This window comes from Falco cherrug, chromosome 1 (genome assembly GCF_023634085.1).
Source record: "Falco cherrug isolate bFalChe1 chromosome 1, bFalChe1.pri, whole genome shotgun sequence".
NCBI classification, from domain to species: Eukaryota; Metazoa; Chordata; class Aves; order Falconiformes; family Falconidae; genus Falco; species Falco cherrug.
In genome coordinates this window covers 24,551,896-24,567,654 of record NC_073697.1, presented here as the reverse complement: position 1 = coordinate 24,567,654, position 15,759 = coordinate 24,551,896, and the positions used below count along the sequence as shown (strand labels likewise).

The window sequence follows — 15,759 nt, the reverse complement described above, 5'->3', positions numbered from 1 at the left end:
AGAGTGAAGTGCAGACCCTGGAGTTGTTAGCAGCTTCACTGCTTTGCTGATATAACTGAGAAAGAAAGAGCCAACACCATGCACAAGTTATTACAAAGTCAGACTGAATTTATTACTTTCCGGCAATTAAAAAAAGGCAGAAGACAATGGTCTAGGCATTCTGTTGTTACTTATAAGGGGCAGCAAAGCTTTGTATAATTCACATACATAAAGTGGTAAAAACCTTTAGATCCTTGCAGTCTAAAGGAAGGACAGAAACTGGAAACAGAAACTTCCCAGCAGCTTGCGCCAGTAAACTACTGATGTTGCAAAGACTGACATAGTTACAGCAACATACATATCTGCAACGATTTAAGTTAGCTGTTTACATAATAATGTTGCTTGATTGTTTTGACAAAAACATGGAAGCAGGCTAAGCTTTCCACAAACCAAGTCACAAGTGGAACAGTTCCCTCGGCACTGCATTTCTAGGACAATGCTGTCGTAAAAAAAGGAAGGGAAAAAAAAAGAAAAAAATGTACAATAGTACATATAGTTTTATAGTAAACCAGTATCTGAACAGATTCAGTTTTCCTTCTTTTATTAAAGCATATACAGCTTTATAAAATATAATATAAACCTTCCAAAGGTCAAGTTCAAAAGCTTAGAAGAGGCTTTGCTAATTCTAAAGATAACAGCCAAAATACCATTGCTCCTAGAAGATACGTGTTTTATTTTACCTCAACAGTTTTAGCCTTGGAAGGTGAACCATGAACTCAAGTGACATGTTCTGTGTGAGCCCAGAGCATTCACCACGTCAACTGAAGACTCCTCCTCTGATGGGAATGCTCTCATTCAGCCCATGTTCTATAAGTTTGATGTCCTCCAAGTCATCTTTTATAATGCTAATTAGGTGACTCAGACCTTCTTGCTGCTGCTTCAGATGCTGTAGATGGATAGTTTAAAAACTGGCATGAGCATAGGTCGCTTGACAGATTTTAAGTAACATCTCTTACAAGTGCCACGGCTGGTGGCCTTGGCACATTGAAAAGCCAGGCATAATGTCTTTGGAAGATGGAAAACCAGCATTTTCTGCACTTGTAGCATAAACTGCATAGAGTGGTTTTGTACAACACTGAGGCATGGTCACTGAGAACAACAAAAACTACTTCGGCATCAATTACAAAAACATGACATTCTACATACATCTCCCAGCAAGCATAGCTGGCTTTAATTTTGAAGTTCAAAGAGTATCCCAGGATTCTACCCAGTAATACTTACTTGCTTGATTTCCCTTAAGAGGTCTGCATCTATGTAATAGCGCTCTTCCGCCCGCACCGCTCCGAAGTGGTTTTGCATCCTGATTTGGGACATGAGCTCATTCAGTCTGCCCTGGGAAGAGAAACAGGCTTAAATCAAATGTAACTCATTTACATCTGTCAGAGCTCCAGCATGTAACACTCCTCAAGTCACCAGGGCAGGAAGCACTGCCATTCTTTCCATTTTTTATTTTTTTTCAATGACATGCAAAGGGCAAGAAACTCCAATATTTCGAAGAACTCAAAAATACTTAAATACCTATCAGTCATGCAGCAAACAGCATGATGCTACAGCCTAGTAACACCGCTGGACTTCTGAAAGCTTTTCACAATAAATACATATGCACAGTTTAGAAAACTTACGTTCTTTTGCGAGGAAGAAACAGAGTTGTTGGCAAAGTTCTATTAACAACTCACCTTGAACTGTGTAGGTGCATTAAGTTCACACTGAATTGTATCTAACTGTACACGAAGCTGCTCTTCATCTGCTTGAATGGCATAACCGCTCTTCCTTTGGATCTCCTGCTTTATCAACACCTACAAAAGAAGCCTTTGAGGTTCGTTAGAGAAGACTTTGCCCATCTCTTTCCTCACTAGCCCATCCATATGTCTTTTTGCCCTTCCTCCAGCATGTCTCTCATCAGATTTGTTCTGTCATTTAGTCTGCTGCTCCAAGACCTTAAGGCACTCCCATGGCTTCCGAGTAAGTGAGAGAGAAGGTTCCCAAAATGGTAGGACATGCTGCACACCTGAAGCTTTCTCTGCCAGCTCTGCCTGTTACTAATACCATTTAAATAAACTTCTAATTTAATTTTCAACACTGGCCACACAAGATCACATGGGTCATCCTAACCCCTCCTCCTCAGTTTGTCTTCTGGCACAAGGCTGTGCATCAGAACGAGTTATTTACACTATCCGTGTTACCTGTAATGTTCTGTGAGAAAGCGCCATCAGTTTCCTTTTGTACTGTGCAATTTTTGCCATAGTTGTCGTTTGGTTCTTCTGTAGCTCGCTGATATCTTCTGATATGATCTGCAGAGGAGATGGAGTCAGTTGGAAGTCGCAAGAGTTTCTGATAACAGAAAACATTAGTCCTGATGGTTTCAAAACAACACTCGGTCCAGCAACTTAGCATCCTCACCAAAGATGCTTTCAGAAAGCTTTTTGCTAGACCTCTACTGTTCTGGTTTCTATTTATTTTCACATGCAACTGGGATTTTCAGAAGGCATCAGAAAACTGGGTGCCCAAATCAGCATCCACACCACTGCGACTTAATTCAGCTGGTTTGACTTGGCCTGTAACAACACAGCAAGCTTGAACCCGAAAAAAAACAAAGCTAAACCACACTGCTCAGTTTCTCCTCAAATGATATAATTACGGAATATATTAAGAAATAGTGATAAGGAGTCACAGGCCCATGCACATGGTTCCAGTTTTCAACACACAGGAGGCAAGGGGGGAGGCTCATTTAATAGCACATCCATCATCAACAGCAAGCAGTCACGACAGAGATGAGACACCTTACATCTAATCGAGTTTGATGCTGTTTGGTCATCTGATCTTGGACCTTCAATCTTCTTAACAGTTCCTTGAAACCCACCATTGGCACAGGAATAAGCCTACAAGAATACAAATATTTCTTACAACGCATTTTTATATTAGACAGGTGGTAGGGATTAATAATTATGAATATAATCTTATATAAAGTTACGGATAATCTTGGCCTATTATAAATTAAGGTAACACATAAACATATCTTGTTTTTCTAAGCTCTAGAGTCCTCGCTATTCCTAACAACCCGGGGTTTTTTGTTTGTTTGTTTGTTTTTTCCACAAAAAAAAAATCAGCCTAAGTGATCTGTAGCCACTGGAGGGTACAAGGGTAAATTGCTTCCACTTGCAGGAATAAAGAGAAACAACCATAACAGCTGCAAAAAGTCACAAAAGCTGGTCCCCATGATGGAGTACACCACAACTCCAAGTAATGCAAGAAAGTAAAGCTCTTGATCCTGACAACCCTTAAGTGCCTAAATGGGTAAAGGGATTAGACAAGCATTCCTAGTAATCCTCACTGCTTCAAATGAGATCAGCACTTGACAAAGTTATTCTCTAATAAGTTTCTTACAAGTTACCTGAAGGGTATTACACAATATTGTATATTTCTCCCCTTTCCAGTTCTTTATGTAATACTTGGACACTGTTAGACTTACTTGTCAGGATCAGGATTATCGACTTTAGCTTGTTCCCATATAATAGGATCAACACCTTAAAAAAAAAACCACAAAACAAAACAGTGAGTTTCTAGTATGCCTAGATCTGAATCAAGATCACATCTCACAACTGTTAAGCAGGAAAAATACTAGGAAATACACAGAACTTATGAACTATGCTAACCTGAATGACTATTATTCAAATTAAGGTTAATTAAACACAGGTAGTTCTTAAAAGTCTTGTTCCTGGACTATGGCACAGTAAGTTCAGTCCAAAAGGCTGTCATGCACTTCTGCTGGTTTGGAAGCATGGGAAAGGAACAACCCACTGGTGATCAAATTTGACAATCCATTCTTCAAGGCGAAGAATTCCTACTGTTTCCACTGTCTGCTACACTCGCATCATCTCTCCTCTTCAGGTTGCTTATTGTATAAAAAAAACCCGTAAAAAGTCAATAATTAAGTGATCAAAGCACCAAACCAAAGTTGGTACAAAAGTCAGCAAAATAATCCCAGTAGACATTATTATCCTTCCTAACAAGATTTGTCTAAGGATTTCATCTGTTGACAGAACAGTTGCTTGTTTTGCTGTGAACTGCTTCATCAGGTAATGACATAAAATTAAAGCAGTCTAATTGTACACGTACATCAGCTTCATGCAAGTTGTTATACTCTCCAAACCTTACTGCAAATCTTAAATGCACATACCTACGTCTTAAATGCACATACCTACGTCTGCGAGGAAAGAATGGGAAGCAATCGACTTTCTGACCAGAGACACACATGTCAAAAAGAAAAAAGTGCTGGTAATTTGACATTTCAGGCCAGCTTAAAAAGGAGACCAGGACAGTCAGCTACCACAACGTTCTTCGCTGCCCAGCAACTCCAGGTCATTCCTCATAACAGCTATTGTCTTCATCCCAAAACTCATCTCGGGGTGTGACTGCTGCTCTAGTGCTCAGCGCTGACACCTCTTCTTGCACACCCGACCGCTAGGTTAGCCAGCCTGCAAGCTCAGTTGCCTTCTCAGTCACGGACTAACAAGCTGCACCCAACCATCGTTACACAGGCCTTGCAATACACCTCCAGTACTAGAGCAAGCCAACTTGCTCGTGCACAGAGCAACTACTTCTCCCCAGTGCTGCGGCGGCTGGAAAACACCGCTGCTTGCCTCTGACTTTTCTGCAACAGCAGGCTGAGTTCTTTTTGCAATCCAGATACTGTAACTTCTGCTGTGTCTTTAAATGGTCTTCTTGAAATGTGCTACATACTGTCTGCTGGAAACCACAGGCTGCTTTCCCTGACCCACTGCAGGATGTTCACTGCAAGTACTACGTGGGATACTGTACGGACACAGAGAATAAGCTACCATTATCCTACGAAATGGAATGAACAGCACTTAACTACTCTGAAACAAAGCTGTATACGTACTGCCTGCGGCCACATAGGCTAAGCGACCCCTCTGAAAACTAGGAAGTGAGTATAGGACATGATTATTCTGATATTTCACTTTTTTTTTTAAATTGGGCCAGTTGAAGTGATTGATGATGGCCAAATTATATAGTTTAGTGTTGTCTGTCATATTACTGATAAATCATAACTGTCTTGGTAGACTACACTGCACTTCAGTGGGAAAGCCGGCTGTAATTACATCACTACGTCAGCCTATCAGAGTGCCTTGGGAACTCTTGTAGTTTTAAAAGGTGTCTTCCAGTGGGCTGACACCCACTTTTTTCCCCCTGCCACCCAAAAAAGCCCCAGCAAAGGCCCAACTGTGCCCCTGCGCAGCCCCAGCCCACGTACCAGCAGGAGGGTTCTGCAGGAGCTGTTTGACCTGTGCCGGGGAAAGCTCTGTCCTGGCCATGGAGAGGCTGACCCCCAGCTGCTGCAGGGACGATTTGATGTTGGCTTGTTCAAAGTGGGTGTAGAGGGTCGTTGCAGGAACTCTCCTCGAAGTGCCGTTGGGCGAGCGCTCCACAACGTAAATGATCACTTCGGTCCTGAGCAAGACAAGATGCTTATTGTCAGAAAAAGGTCAGCAAGGGTATAGAAACTAAACACAATAAAGAACAACCTTAAATCAAAGTTACTGCCTGTCCCAACTGACTGTTCAGTTCCTTTAGCTAACAGAGTTGTAAGTACCAGTAAAGGCAGGGTTTAACACAACAAGGCAGAAAGGGAAAAGCTGTAAACAGCCTACAAAACTACGTTCTCCACACCCCACCCCCAGTTTTAACAACCATATTATACGGTGATACTAGTACCACATTAAGAATAACTTAAAACCTTGGGCTTTAAAACAGAATGAAAAAACTGCGGGAAAGAAAGAAGCAGAATGTCAGCGTGCTGAAGTACTTCAGGCAGACTAGCCTGAGGCCCCCAGAAAAGTCAAAGCAGACAGCACACTGACATAACACACTGAGAACGAGCCAGCTCAACTAGCCGTGGGAGAGCCTTCCCACCGAAACAACCGTCTGAAATGGGACACTGCAAAGACACTGTTACCGTACACCCCAGCGCTCTTCCACTTTATGCATGACCAAGTGAGGAATACCTCATTGCTCCTAAAATATGAAGTATGTATCCCACCCTCATGGCTAACTTCCTCATCTCCAATTTTTGCAGCTAAGCAGGGTCTGGAGAAGCCCATTTCCTGACCTGAGCTGAGGTCCTCAGCTGTGCACTCCACCAAAAGCAAGGAATATACACAGGAAAGATACGGGACTTAACGCCTTAAGAAAAAGCAACAGGAAGGAACAAGACACGAAATCAAACTCGGGAGGAACAGATCTAAAATCAAGGAGAAAGGGAGACAAGAGTAGAGCAAGCGCCAACATGCAATACCAGATAGAAAGGCAAAACCGCATAAAGTTCACATACTGGTCATCCGGCATCGTTTTAACACCTTCTACGTTGACAGTGAGGGTCTGGTTTCCTCCCAGAATTTTGTGTAGCGATTCTACAAGCTGCTGCTGCTGGCTTCGAATATCTATTTCTTTTCTGTTAAAGACCAAGACCACGAGGCCATCTTCATCTTTGTTGTTGGGCATTAAACTGTAACCCACAGCCTGCAAATGAACAAACAAAAACCGGGGATCTATTACTTAGCAAAAGCATATCTATGTGGCCTGAAGGGGAGGGGCTAATCCCCTCCATTTTTAGAGCAACGGGTTCAACATTAAGTTACAACATAGTCTGAGATGCAGACACATAAAATCAGTCCCCCTTTAAAAATATTCTCTCAAAAGGCCACCAGTACAGTAGCTTTTGAAACAGTTCAGACTTTTACAAAAGGTTCGTTAAGTATCCATTCCCCATCTCAAACCAAGAAAAGCTATGGACTGGGAGATGCTGACTCAGTAGGGGATTTATGCTGCTTCGGAGCTGATATCCATCGGGAACAGTGTACAAAGTCACACTGTTCCTAAGTTGCAAAAGGAACCAGAGGACCAGACATAAATACAGAAAAATTACCAGAGTTCCAGAAGAGTTTTACAACATTATTTCCAGGTGTCTGAATGAAAAGTTACCGACAGAACCTAACTGAAAGATAAGCCAACCATAAATCTTTATGGATTTCTTAGCATTTTCCTACTGTAGATCTGGACGGTTTTCTTGGAAGTACAAGTCAAAACATGGGACATGGAGTATTTCTACTAGCTAAGACATGCATCAGGTGAGGTTCTCACACAAGAATTCAGGACAGCCAATTTCCCTCCTGTTATCAGGGGTCACGGATTTTCTTGTACGATTGCTTATAAAGTTTAATGTTATCTTTATCCTTGCTGTGATAAAGCTATAGTAAGTTCAAGATGTTTAATTCAACATCATGATCTAATACAGGAACAAACCCTGCCAGCTCCGGTGTAAACTCCGTGTGACTTGTAAGAAAGATCTAAACGGTTAACTCATTATAAGCAAAAGCAGAGCGGCTGTTTTCATCTCATCTTGCCTATGAACTGTCAGTGGACGTATCCCTGGTGAAACGGCTGGCCAGCAGGTGCTTTTTAAGGCATGTGGGTGGGTGGGTGACCTGTACCTTTTCCCTTGTGTAAGTACAGCTGAAGAAAGAAACGGGCTGGGGATGTGCCCAAGAGCCTGGTCTTTGTCAGCAGAGAGTAATTCCCTGCCATGGTGAGCCTCGCAGAATCGGCCTCCTTCCGTTGGGCCGTCCTGCCAGGGAGCACAACGGTGACAGCTGAGGAAGAATCTGGGTTTAAGCACACGCCTTTCATCGTTGTGAAAGGCCCATACTGTGGGGAAACACCGGCCAGCACACGGAAGACTAAATCTCATTATGTGCAAACTGGTAGTAAGACCACACATACGTGACTCCTCTGCTATTTGTTTAAAAAAAAAAAATCTATCTTTCACATTTTATACAATTAAGCATTTTCAAACCGTAACAGATTTTTTTACTTTGTTGTGGTCCTTCAAATGACTGCCTGCATCACACACCTCAGAGGCACACTCTTCTTAGTCAAGAGCTGCATGCTTCTCGTTTGTTCTAGAGCTGGAGCTGCATACAAGTGGATTCCTTGAACCCCTGTGACACCCTTCGAGTAATGCTTCACTCTTATCGGGTATCTGATGCTTACAGCGGCGATAAACCCAACTAGCACATGACGCTTCGCTCTGATACCTGTGCTACCAACTTGTCTGCTATTTTTCTTAGGCATATGCCATTGCCAGCACACATGGAACTTTTCAGTCCTTCACTTAAGGTACGGGAATTCATAATGGCATTAGTAATGCTCAAGCCATAGGGCCAAAAGTAAACCTAGTATGTGGCACTGTGTAACTTGAAAGAAAAACTGAAACTCTTCAAAATAACCAATTTTGCATCACACAACTTATACTTCGCAATTTTTCAAAGCCCAGAAAACTCTAAAGCCCTTTCAGGCAACAACTTAGAAGCAAGTAAGCCTGCAGGTGCTTTACCAATTAAATATTCAAGGTAACACCTAAAAAAGGTAATACAACGGAAGCCAAACATTTGCTATGCAGGCACTCGTTTTCTGCAAATATTTTATAAAAGTGTCATGATACACACAATCAAAACTAGTCTTATTTAAATATTAACCTACATTCAGGTTAGAAAGCTTGCACTTCAAAGAATCAGCTCGGGAAAGGAGGGTATGGCCGTGCCTGACCCAAATCCACTGACAAGTCTGAAGCTTAGCAAGAAAGTCAGCGGGCAAGAGATCTGCAGTGCCTGAAGACCTACATGTTCTTTGTTGACAGGAGAAGCAAGATCTGGAACTGCTGATGATATCAGACAAGGAACGGAGTCAGCTTTAGCACTGGCAAGGATAAAGGCAGAAGAAATCCAAAGGCTGGTGTATTTAAACCGGCATGCATGGGCCAGGTTCACGGAGGGTTTTTCTAATGTAGACAAAGCAACAAAGTCCCTGAAGTTCTTACCCACACGTTAAAGAGTTTCTTTCAGATGTGAAGGGTACTTGAAACAGTTTTTGTAATATTGTAACCTAAACAAATGCACATGAAAATTCATTTCCAGAGATCTGGCTCAAACTAGACACACACACTAATCTGAATGCTGTCATAGAAGAACATTAGTTTCAGAATCCACATACGTACTCGTTATCTAGTACCTCAACACCACCTGGATTTCCAGCATCTATAAACCTTCAAACCTTTTAATGAGCACGTAACAGAATCGTGTACATTACCTGGAAAAATACCGTTGCAGAATACTCTTAACAGTAACAAAATCTGATGTGAACACTCCTAAGACAGCAGACACTCAGCAAGCAGAGTAACTGCTTCAGAGCTGTTTGTGGGCAGATGAACAATTCCATACCTTAAACCGGCAAAAGGGGTTTTCCTGCGTGAACTCCACCGGAGCAATGTTATTGTTGAAGTACCCTTTGCCTGTTCCCCAGAAGGCCTGAAGCTGGTTCCATTTTGCCAAAATAGCATCTCTCTCATCTCCCAAGAGTGTTGGAGCCGAGAGGGCGCTGGCGGTATTGATGAGCTGGTTCGACTGGGCAGGTGTCTGAGCAGGCTGGCTGAACAAGCCGCCTCCTAATGCTGTGTTGGATGAAGAAAAACAAATTAACTCCTTTACCCATGACAGACTTGCTTGCTAACACGGACCATCTGCCTATCATTGGCATCACTTCTTTTCACATTTTGAGAAGCGAACAAATGCACAGAATAAATAAATAAATAAATCCAAACCAGATAATCTTTTTAAAGTGTCTTTTTACACCCAATCTTCATCGGCAACAGAAGTTCCCGAATGCTGAGTTAGAAGATAAATGGTCATTATCCAACTCACTTAAACTCAACACCATTTTCCTCCCCTTTCTAGTAATGCCATGACTGCCAACATCAATGCTATAACTACTCTTCCCACCACTGCCAAACCAAAGGGGTAAATGTTGTCAGAAACTCACGGGTGAAGCTCAGAAACTTGCTCGAGCTCTAGTTTAAGAAAAAGATGAGGGCTGCAAATTGAGGCATTTCAAAAGCCACATTTCTGAGAAGGTTCCATCAAATCCAGAGGTTAACTGTAACAGCCCCCTTTTATAATACATTTCCGTCTCACTACGTATGTGCCTGTTGCATTCATGTTTTTGTTGCTAAGGGAGTAAGTCAACAGAAGGCCATACTTACTGGTCTGCTGCTGCTGGGTACCGAAGCTTCCAAAGCCTAGCCCAGTTCCCAAACCACTACCCAAGCCAGTTCCAGTTCCTGTGCCAAAACTAGTACCAAATCCAAAGCCTTTGTTCTGGGTAGCACCAAAGAGTCCTGGGGAAATAAGCAAATAATTATTGAGAAAAAGAGAACAGTACCTGTGCAATCCAAAACATTACTGTGAAGGGCTGATGCCCCAAGGTTCATTCTAAAGCAAACACTTTCAGGCTTGTACTCTCTTACCGCTGGTACCTGTATTGGTGGGAGCCGAAAAACTAAACGTTGGTCCCGCAGTGGTGGCAGTTGTCCCGAATCCTCCAAACGCACCTAACAAACAAAGTTTGCAAGTCAGGCAGGCAGCACGCTGTGAGCGGCAGCTGTGCATAACACAACAATAAACTGCACGCTTCAAGGGGTGTTATGAGAAGAGATGTTGACGGATGGATGTATTATGTTACAAGCATGTAGTTCACATTGATCATGGGTGTCGAGTTCACTGTCCAAGGAAATGGGGGAGGAAACATGAATCAGAAAGCAAATACATCTCTGGTGTGTCAGGAAAGCAAAGAGAAAAGCAGCAGTTAAGTCCTGTTCCTTTACCAGCAGGATGTGCTTTCCTTAGTGACAGACACAACTAATAATATTATTACTTAGATTAATTCTTGGGAATACTTCTAGGCCATGTTGTTGCTAGGTGTTTAATGAACGATCTGATGTTTTGTGAGCTTTTTAAACATTCCTAACCTCTTCAGAACAAAACCAGAAACAAATCAAGTGAAGCCTGAGGCCAGGGTGCAGACAATTGCTGTGTTTGCGTGGGAATGCTGTCACAGCAACAATTTCTTTCTACACACAGGTAAAATTCTACAAGGTCTTTTTTCTTTTTTTTTTTTTAAGCCTAGTTCCTTATCATCCTTCCCATTACATCTCATATTGAGGTTCAACCACTATCAGAGGAAGACAGATGCAAAAGCAATCAGCCTTCCAAAGGTTTTCAGGACAACTAGTCACTGGCTAGCTGGAGAAGACCTAAGTGAGGGCCTGCACTCCGCGGTACCAGAGAAAGCCCCAAGAGATCCCTGTTCCCATTTGCCCCCTTAGAAGAGACACCCGACTCAGGGTGGCTGTGCCAAGACAAGTACTGCTGGCCCCAACATCAAGCTGTCAGGTGCTGGATGCCACCACCCCATCTTTTTGCTATGGTGGTGACAACGGACCATTGGCCCAAGGTGCAGCCTGGGCACTTCTGATTAGCCCTGGAAAACCAAGCTGTCTGTGTTTCAAGCCATTTTTACACTGTATTCAAGTGAAGAAAGACAGTCTTGATACATAGGATTTGTCAAAAAGATGCTGCCACTGCTAACACGCCCCCACCCCCCAAAATGTCTCTTTAGACCTACTACACTTACCATCCTCTTGTGTCCATACAAAATAAAAAGGTTAAACCATAGCTGACATGCAATCACATTTTATTTTCATTCAGCAAACATCTTAATGCAAGGGGATAGAAGAAGTTGTTCCCTGTAACGTTCAAGTTTTGGTCCTACCAGCAAGTGAGAAACCCTAGGGGAGTACCATCAGATGACACACTTTTTAGGCAGCTTGGTACTCACAGCAAATTTAATCATCCTTCCATCAAAAAGGATCTGAGAGTGCAAATTGCTGAATAAAATCAAGCATCCAAATTCTCTCATGGAGTAGTTCCAATTCAGCTAAAGAAATACAGCCCAGTAGTGTTCATACCAAATAAAACCAGAATCAGGTACCTCAAGTGCACAAAACAGGGAAGAGTACGCTAACACAGGGAGCGATGACACTGTGGAATGAATAGAATTCCTATACGAGCAGCGGCAAAAGACCCCAACTGGCTAATTCTACATGAGCAACAGCATTAGAAATCCACGCAGTTCTGCATTTTTATACGAAATGGAAAAGATTTAACTCGAATTGTATCAGCTGATGGCTCAGAACTGATGGATCCACATGGGGCCATGAACTTAAGGCAATACCCAGCGCAGACATCGTGCCCAAGAGCCTCCCAGAAGCACAGAGAGTCTCTTAGCGAGCACTGGGACACGTGCTATCTCAGGGTGCCGCACAGCGTTTAGGAAACTGAAATCACAGTGAGGGCTGCTCATTTCGTGCTGATCGTATAAAATTTGTTTCTCCACAGAAACTGTTGAGGTGTAGTGCATTCATGACAGCCAACAGAAGGCCAATGAGGAGACACAGGGGAAGATGAAAAACATGACTGCAGTAGTCCAAGAATCTCATGTCGGAAAATGTGGCGTTAGGGGCCAGCTCGGCAATTGTGTGTCATTACCTGGATCCAAACAGAGAATTGATGTTGCCGTTTGCTGGGTAATCAAGGCTCAATTTTAGACTGGGTCAGGCTGGTAGGTTACCGCAATTCATTTCCATTTCAGAGACTGAGTATTTGGTACATGGTTATATTTCATTAATAGCTATTTCTGGAGAATTTAGTAGGCAAAGCCCCCTACAAGCCTATGGCTCTCAAACCCATTCCACCTTCAGAGCTTTCACCTCCAGCCTTCACTGGATACGAAGGTTAGTACTAAACACAGATTAGCAGTTCAGAATGTAATTCTTGGACCCCTGCTATTAACATTTATTACAGAACAAGTATTTATGCATTATCTACCTGCACTTGCCAGACTGTTACCAAAATTGAATGGTGGAGTTGAGGTAGTGGAAACACCGAAATTCCCAATATTAAAATTCACTGCAGGATTAGCAGTTAATCCGAAACCCCCAAAATTAAACCCACTGGCAGTGGAGTTTGTAGTTTCAAGCCCACCAAATCCTGACAAGCGGGAAGCAGAAAAAGAGCAAGGTAACATTAGTTCTGAGTAAAAGGTAGGTTCAGGAAAGAAAAGTGAACATATTTTTCCATCACCACGGACAAGACAAACACAGTTAAAAGCAAGAGTAAGATATTAACTGGCATTAAACATTATTTATTGAACACAAGGAGAACAGTCAAAAGCTTTCTGTTTAACCCACTCTCCCTACATCACTGCTGTAAGCATGTTATTTTTCAGCTATACTGCATATGATACAGCTAATGTTTTTCCCGTTTTATTTCAAAGCTATACATGAAAATATCCAAGTGATTCAACATTCCCCTTAAGAGTGAGCTTGAACCCCCCAAGACTGCTCGATACAGCTGCATCTGTGCTAGCGTCACGGACAGTAGCATAATTATTTCATAAGCTATCAGGAAGGCAAGAATAACCTATCCTCATGCTAACAGCATACCCACATATGAACAGCAACAGCAGAATAATCACAAAATACAACTCCAGCAGCTGAGGCACGACACCTGTCAAATACTCCTACGTGGACTTATTCAAGTTATATTTGCAAAAATCTGTCCACTCCAGCGCTTGCTGGTGACTTACCTGATGCATCCAGGTTTTTCAGCACTAAGAAAAATGCTAACACAGCAGCTCCCCGATTCCCTCCCCTGGAGTAGCTGCGAACAGGTTCACACCAGACAGACGAGAAGTCCTGTGGTGTGATCCCCGAATTCCTTCTAACGAGCACAACAGACCTTGTAACAGTGCACAAGCAGCGCAAGATTATCTTTAAGATGGGGCCAGAAAGTCTGCATCTAAATCAGCCAAGTCAGAGCTGAAGATCACATAGTACAGCCCAGGCTAACTGCAGCGAAGATGAGCCCTGTCGAAGAGCATGTACTCTTAAGAGGCAACAAAGAATTATTTTACTAAGTGAGAGTAAGGAACGCTCTGGCTTACATTTCACCTAGACTGCCTGTCTTGCAGCAAACAAGTAAGAAGGAAAAAGCCTTTCTTCCTTTACAAGTTAAACATGTTTACATTGCTCAAAACTTAACTTCCAAGACCACCGCATCCAAACAGGAACACTGCTGCGATCAGAAGTGATGACCCAAGTGACCTGGCAGCATTAACCATGCACCACTGTGCACCACCACATCACAAGCGCCCTAAGAGCAACACACACTTTTCTTTTGGCAGGACCAAGCCCTGGACACCTCACTGCCATGGACCCATCACCACTACAGAGGAGTTGATCATGCAGGAGAAAGAAAGCAAACAGAGAAATCCCAGCTGGTACAGTGGGGACAGTGTCCGACTGCAGAGAAGCGGGAGAAAACACCTGGGGAGCTCGCGTCTCACCGGCTTCACCGAGAGGTGAGAGGAGATGGCTGCACACCAGCATGGGTTTATGGAAGGCAGGTCCTGCCTGATGAACCCGATCTCCTTCTGTGACAAGATGATGAGGGAAAGGCTGTGCATGTTGTGTATGTGAACCTTAGTAAAGCCCCGACACTGTGTCCCACAGCATTGCCCTGGAGAAACGGGCTGCTCATGGCTTGGATGGGTGTGCTCTGTGCTGGGTGAAAAGCTGCCTGGATGGCTGAGCCCAAGGAGTGGTAGGGAACGGAGTTATGTCCAGCTGGTGACCGGTCACAGGTGGTGTTCCCCAGGGCTCAGGATCAGGGCCAGCGCTGACAACTCTATCAACAATCTGGATGAGTGGATCGAGTGCACCCTCACGTCAGTTTGCAGGCAACACCAAACCGGGGGGGAGTGTTGATGTGCTGGGGGGCAGGGGGGCTCTGCTGAGGGCTCTGGCCAGGCCGGGCTGATGGGCCGAAGCCAGCTGTATGTGGTTCAACAGGGCTCCGTGCTGGGAGCGCTGCGCTCGCGGCACCGCAGCCCCACGCCGCGCTGCGGGCCGGGGGCCGGGGAGCTGCCCGGCGGGACGGGACCGGGGGCGCGGCTGATGCCGGCTGGGCGTGAGCCAGCGGCGTGCCCGGGTGGCCGGCAGCGGCCTGGCTTGTGCCAGAGCCAGCGTGGCCAGCAGGGCCGGGACAGGGACCGTGCCCTGTGCTCGGCACCGGGGGCTGCACCTCGCACCCTCGCTGCACGGGGGACACTGAGGGGCTGCAGCGTGCCCAGACTGCCGCTGCCAAAGCCCCGCCGAGCGCAGCCCCGAGCCCGGGGGGCCGGTCCCCGCCGCCGCCGAGGAGCCGCGCCTCACGAGCGGGGCGGCGGGCAGCGAGCCCGGGCCGCGGCGGGTGGAAAAGGCGGCTCGTTCCCCCCCGCCCGGGACCCCCCACGCTCACCGGTCGGATTGGTGGCCCCGGCGCCCGCCGTCGCCCCGAAGTTGAAGGCCATGAGCTGCTCGGTGGGGGCCGCGGCAGGCGCGTGCAGCCCCGGCGGGTCCGGCCGGAAACAGACCGGGGCCGCTTCCGGGCGCTGCCGCCAACTACTTCCGGGTGGCGCACGCGCAGTGACGCTCGGCCGCCACCGCAGCGGGCTGTACCACTGCGAGCTGGGGGGGGGGTGCGGGAGGGGCCGGCCAGCAGCGAGTGCCCCCCCGCGGGGGGACAGTTCAAAAAGGGCTGAGAGGCCTCAGCAGGTTTCCTCTTGAGCCGGGAGAAGCGAATGCCCTGCTTTGCCTTAGCAGGGGTGTAAGAAAGCTTGTGGGGGAAAAGTATTGTCAGAAATGGGAAGGAGGCACGGCAGCGGCTCGGTGAGGAAAGCGTGAAGGGGCATGTTGGAGAAATACTGCCAGTG

The 15,759-nt window shown here is 45.1% G+C and overlaps 1 protein-coding gene across 4 annotated transcripts; it reads right to left on the bottom strand.

The window, feature by feature from the left end:
- Window positions 1-87: 87 nt before the first annotated feature.
- On the bottom strand, window positions 88-15,453 carry NUP54 (nucleoporin 54). 4 transcript variants are annotated; one of them, XM_055719329.1, is made up of 13 exons: window positions 15,306-15,436; window positions 12,834-12,995; window positions 10,415-10,498; window positions 10,151-10,285; window positions 9,333-9,562; window positions 6,389-6,576; window positions 5,312-5,508; window positions 3,509-3,563; window positions 2,825-2,918; window positions 2,223-2,330; window positions 1,716-1,835; window positions 1,261-1,371; window positions 88-925 (listed from the first exon to the last, which is right to left on the bottom strand). In XM_055719329.1, the coding sequence occupies exons 1-13, from the start codon at window positions 15,355-15,357 to the stop codon at window positions 797-799; spliced, it is 1,665 nt and encodes a 554-aa protein (XP_055575304.1). In that variant the 5' UTR covers window positions 15,358-15,436; the 3' UTR covers window positions 88-796. The 4 variants fall into 4 exon arrangements, 3 of the variants coding, with proteins under 3 accessions (XP_055575304.1, XP_055575155.1, XP_055575218.1); XM_055719180.1 differs by lacking the exon at window positions 12,834-12,995 and having other exon boundaries at window positions 15,306-15,453; XM_055719243.1 differs by lacking the exon at window positions 12,834-12,995 and having other exon boundaries at window positions 10,424-10,498; window positions 15,306-15,453.
- Between the last annotated feature and the right edge of the window lie 306 nt (window positions 15,454-15,759).

Excerpts from the sequence above, each read along its gene's own strand:
- NUP54 (XM_055719329.1), bottom strand. The coding sequence starts at position 15,357 with ATGGCCTTCAACTTCGGGGCGACGGCGGGCGCCGGGGCCACCAATCCG. Across the intron at positions 9,563-10,150 it reads TACCCAGCAGCAGCAGACCA|CATTAGGAGGCGGCTTGTTC; the intron begins GTAAGTATGGCC and ends CATCCAACACAG. Across the intron at positions 5,509-6,388 it reads AAAACGATGCCGGATGACCA|GACCGAAGTGATCATTTACG; the intron begins GTATGTGAACTT and ends TGTCTTGCTCAG.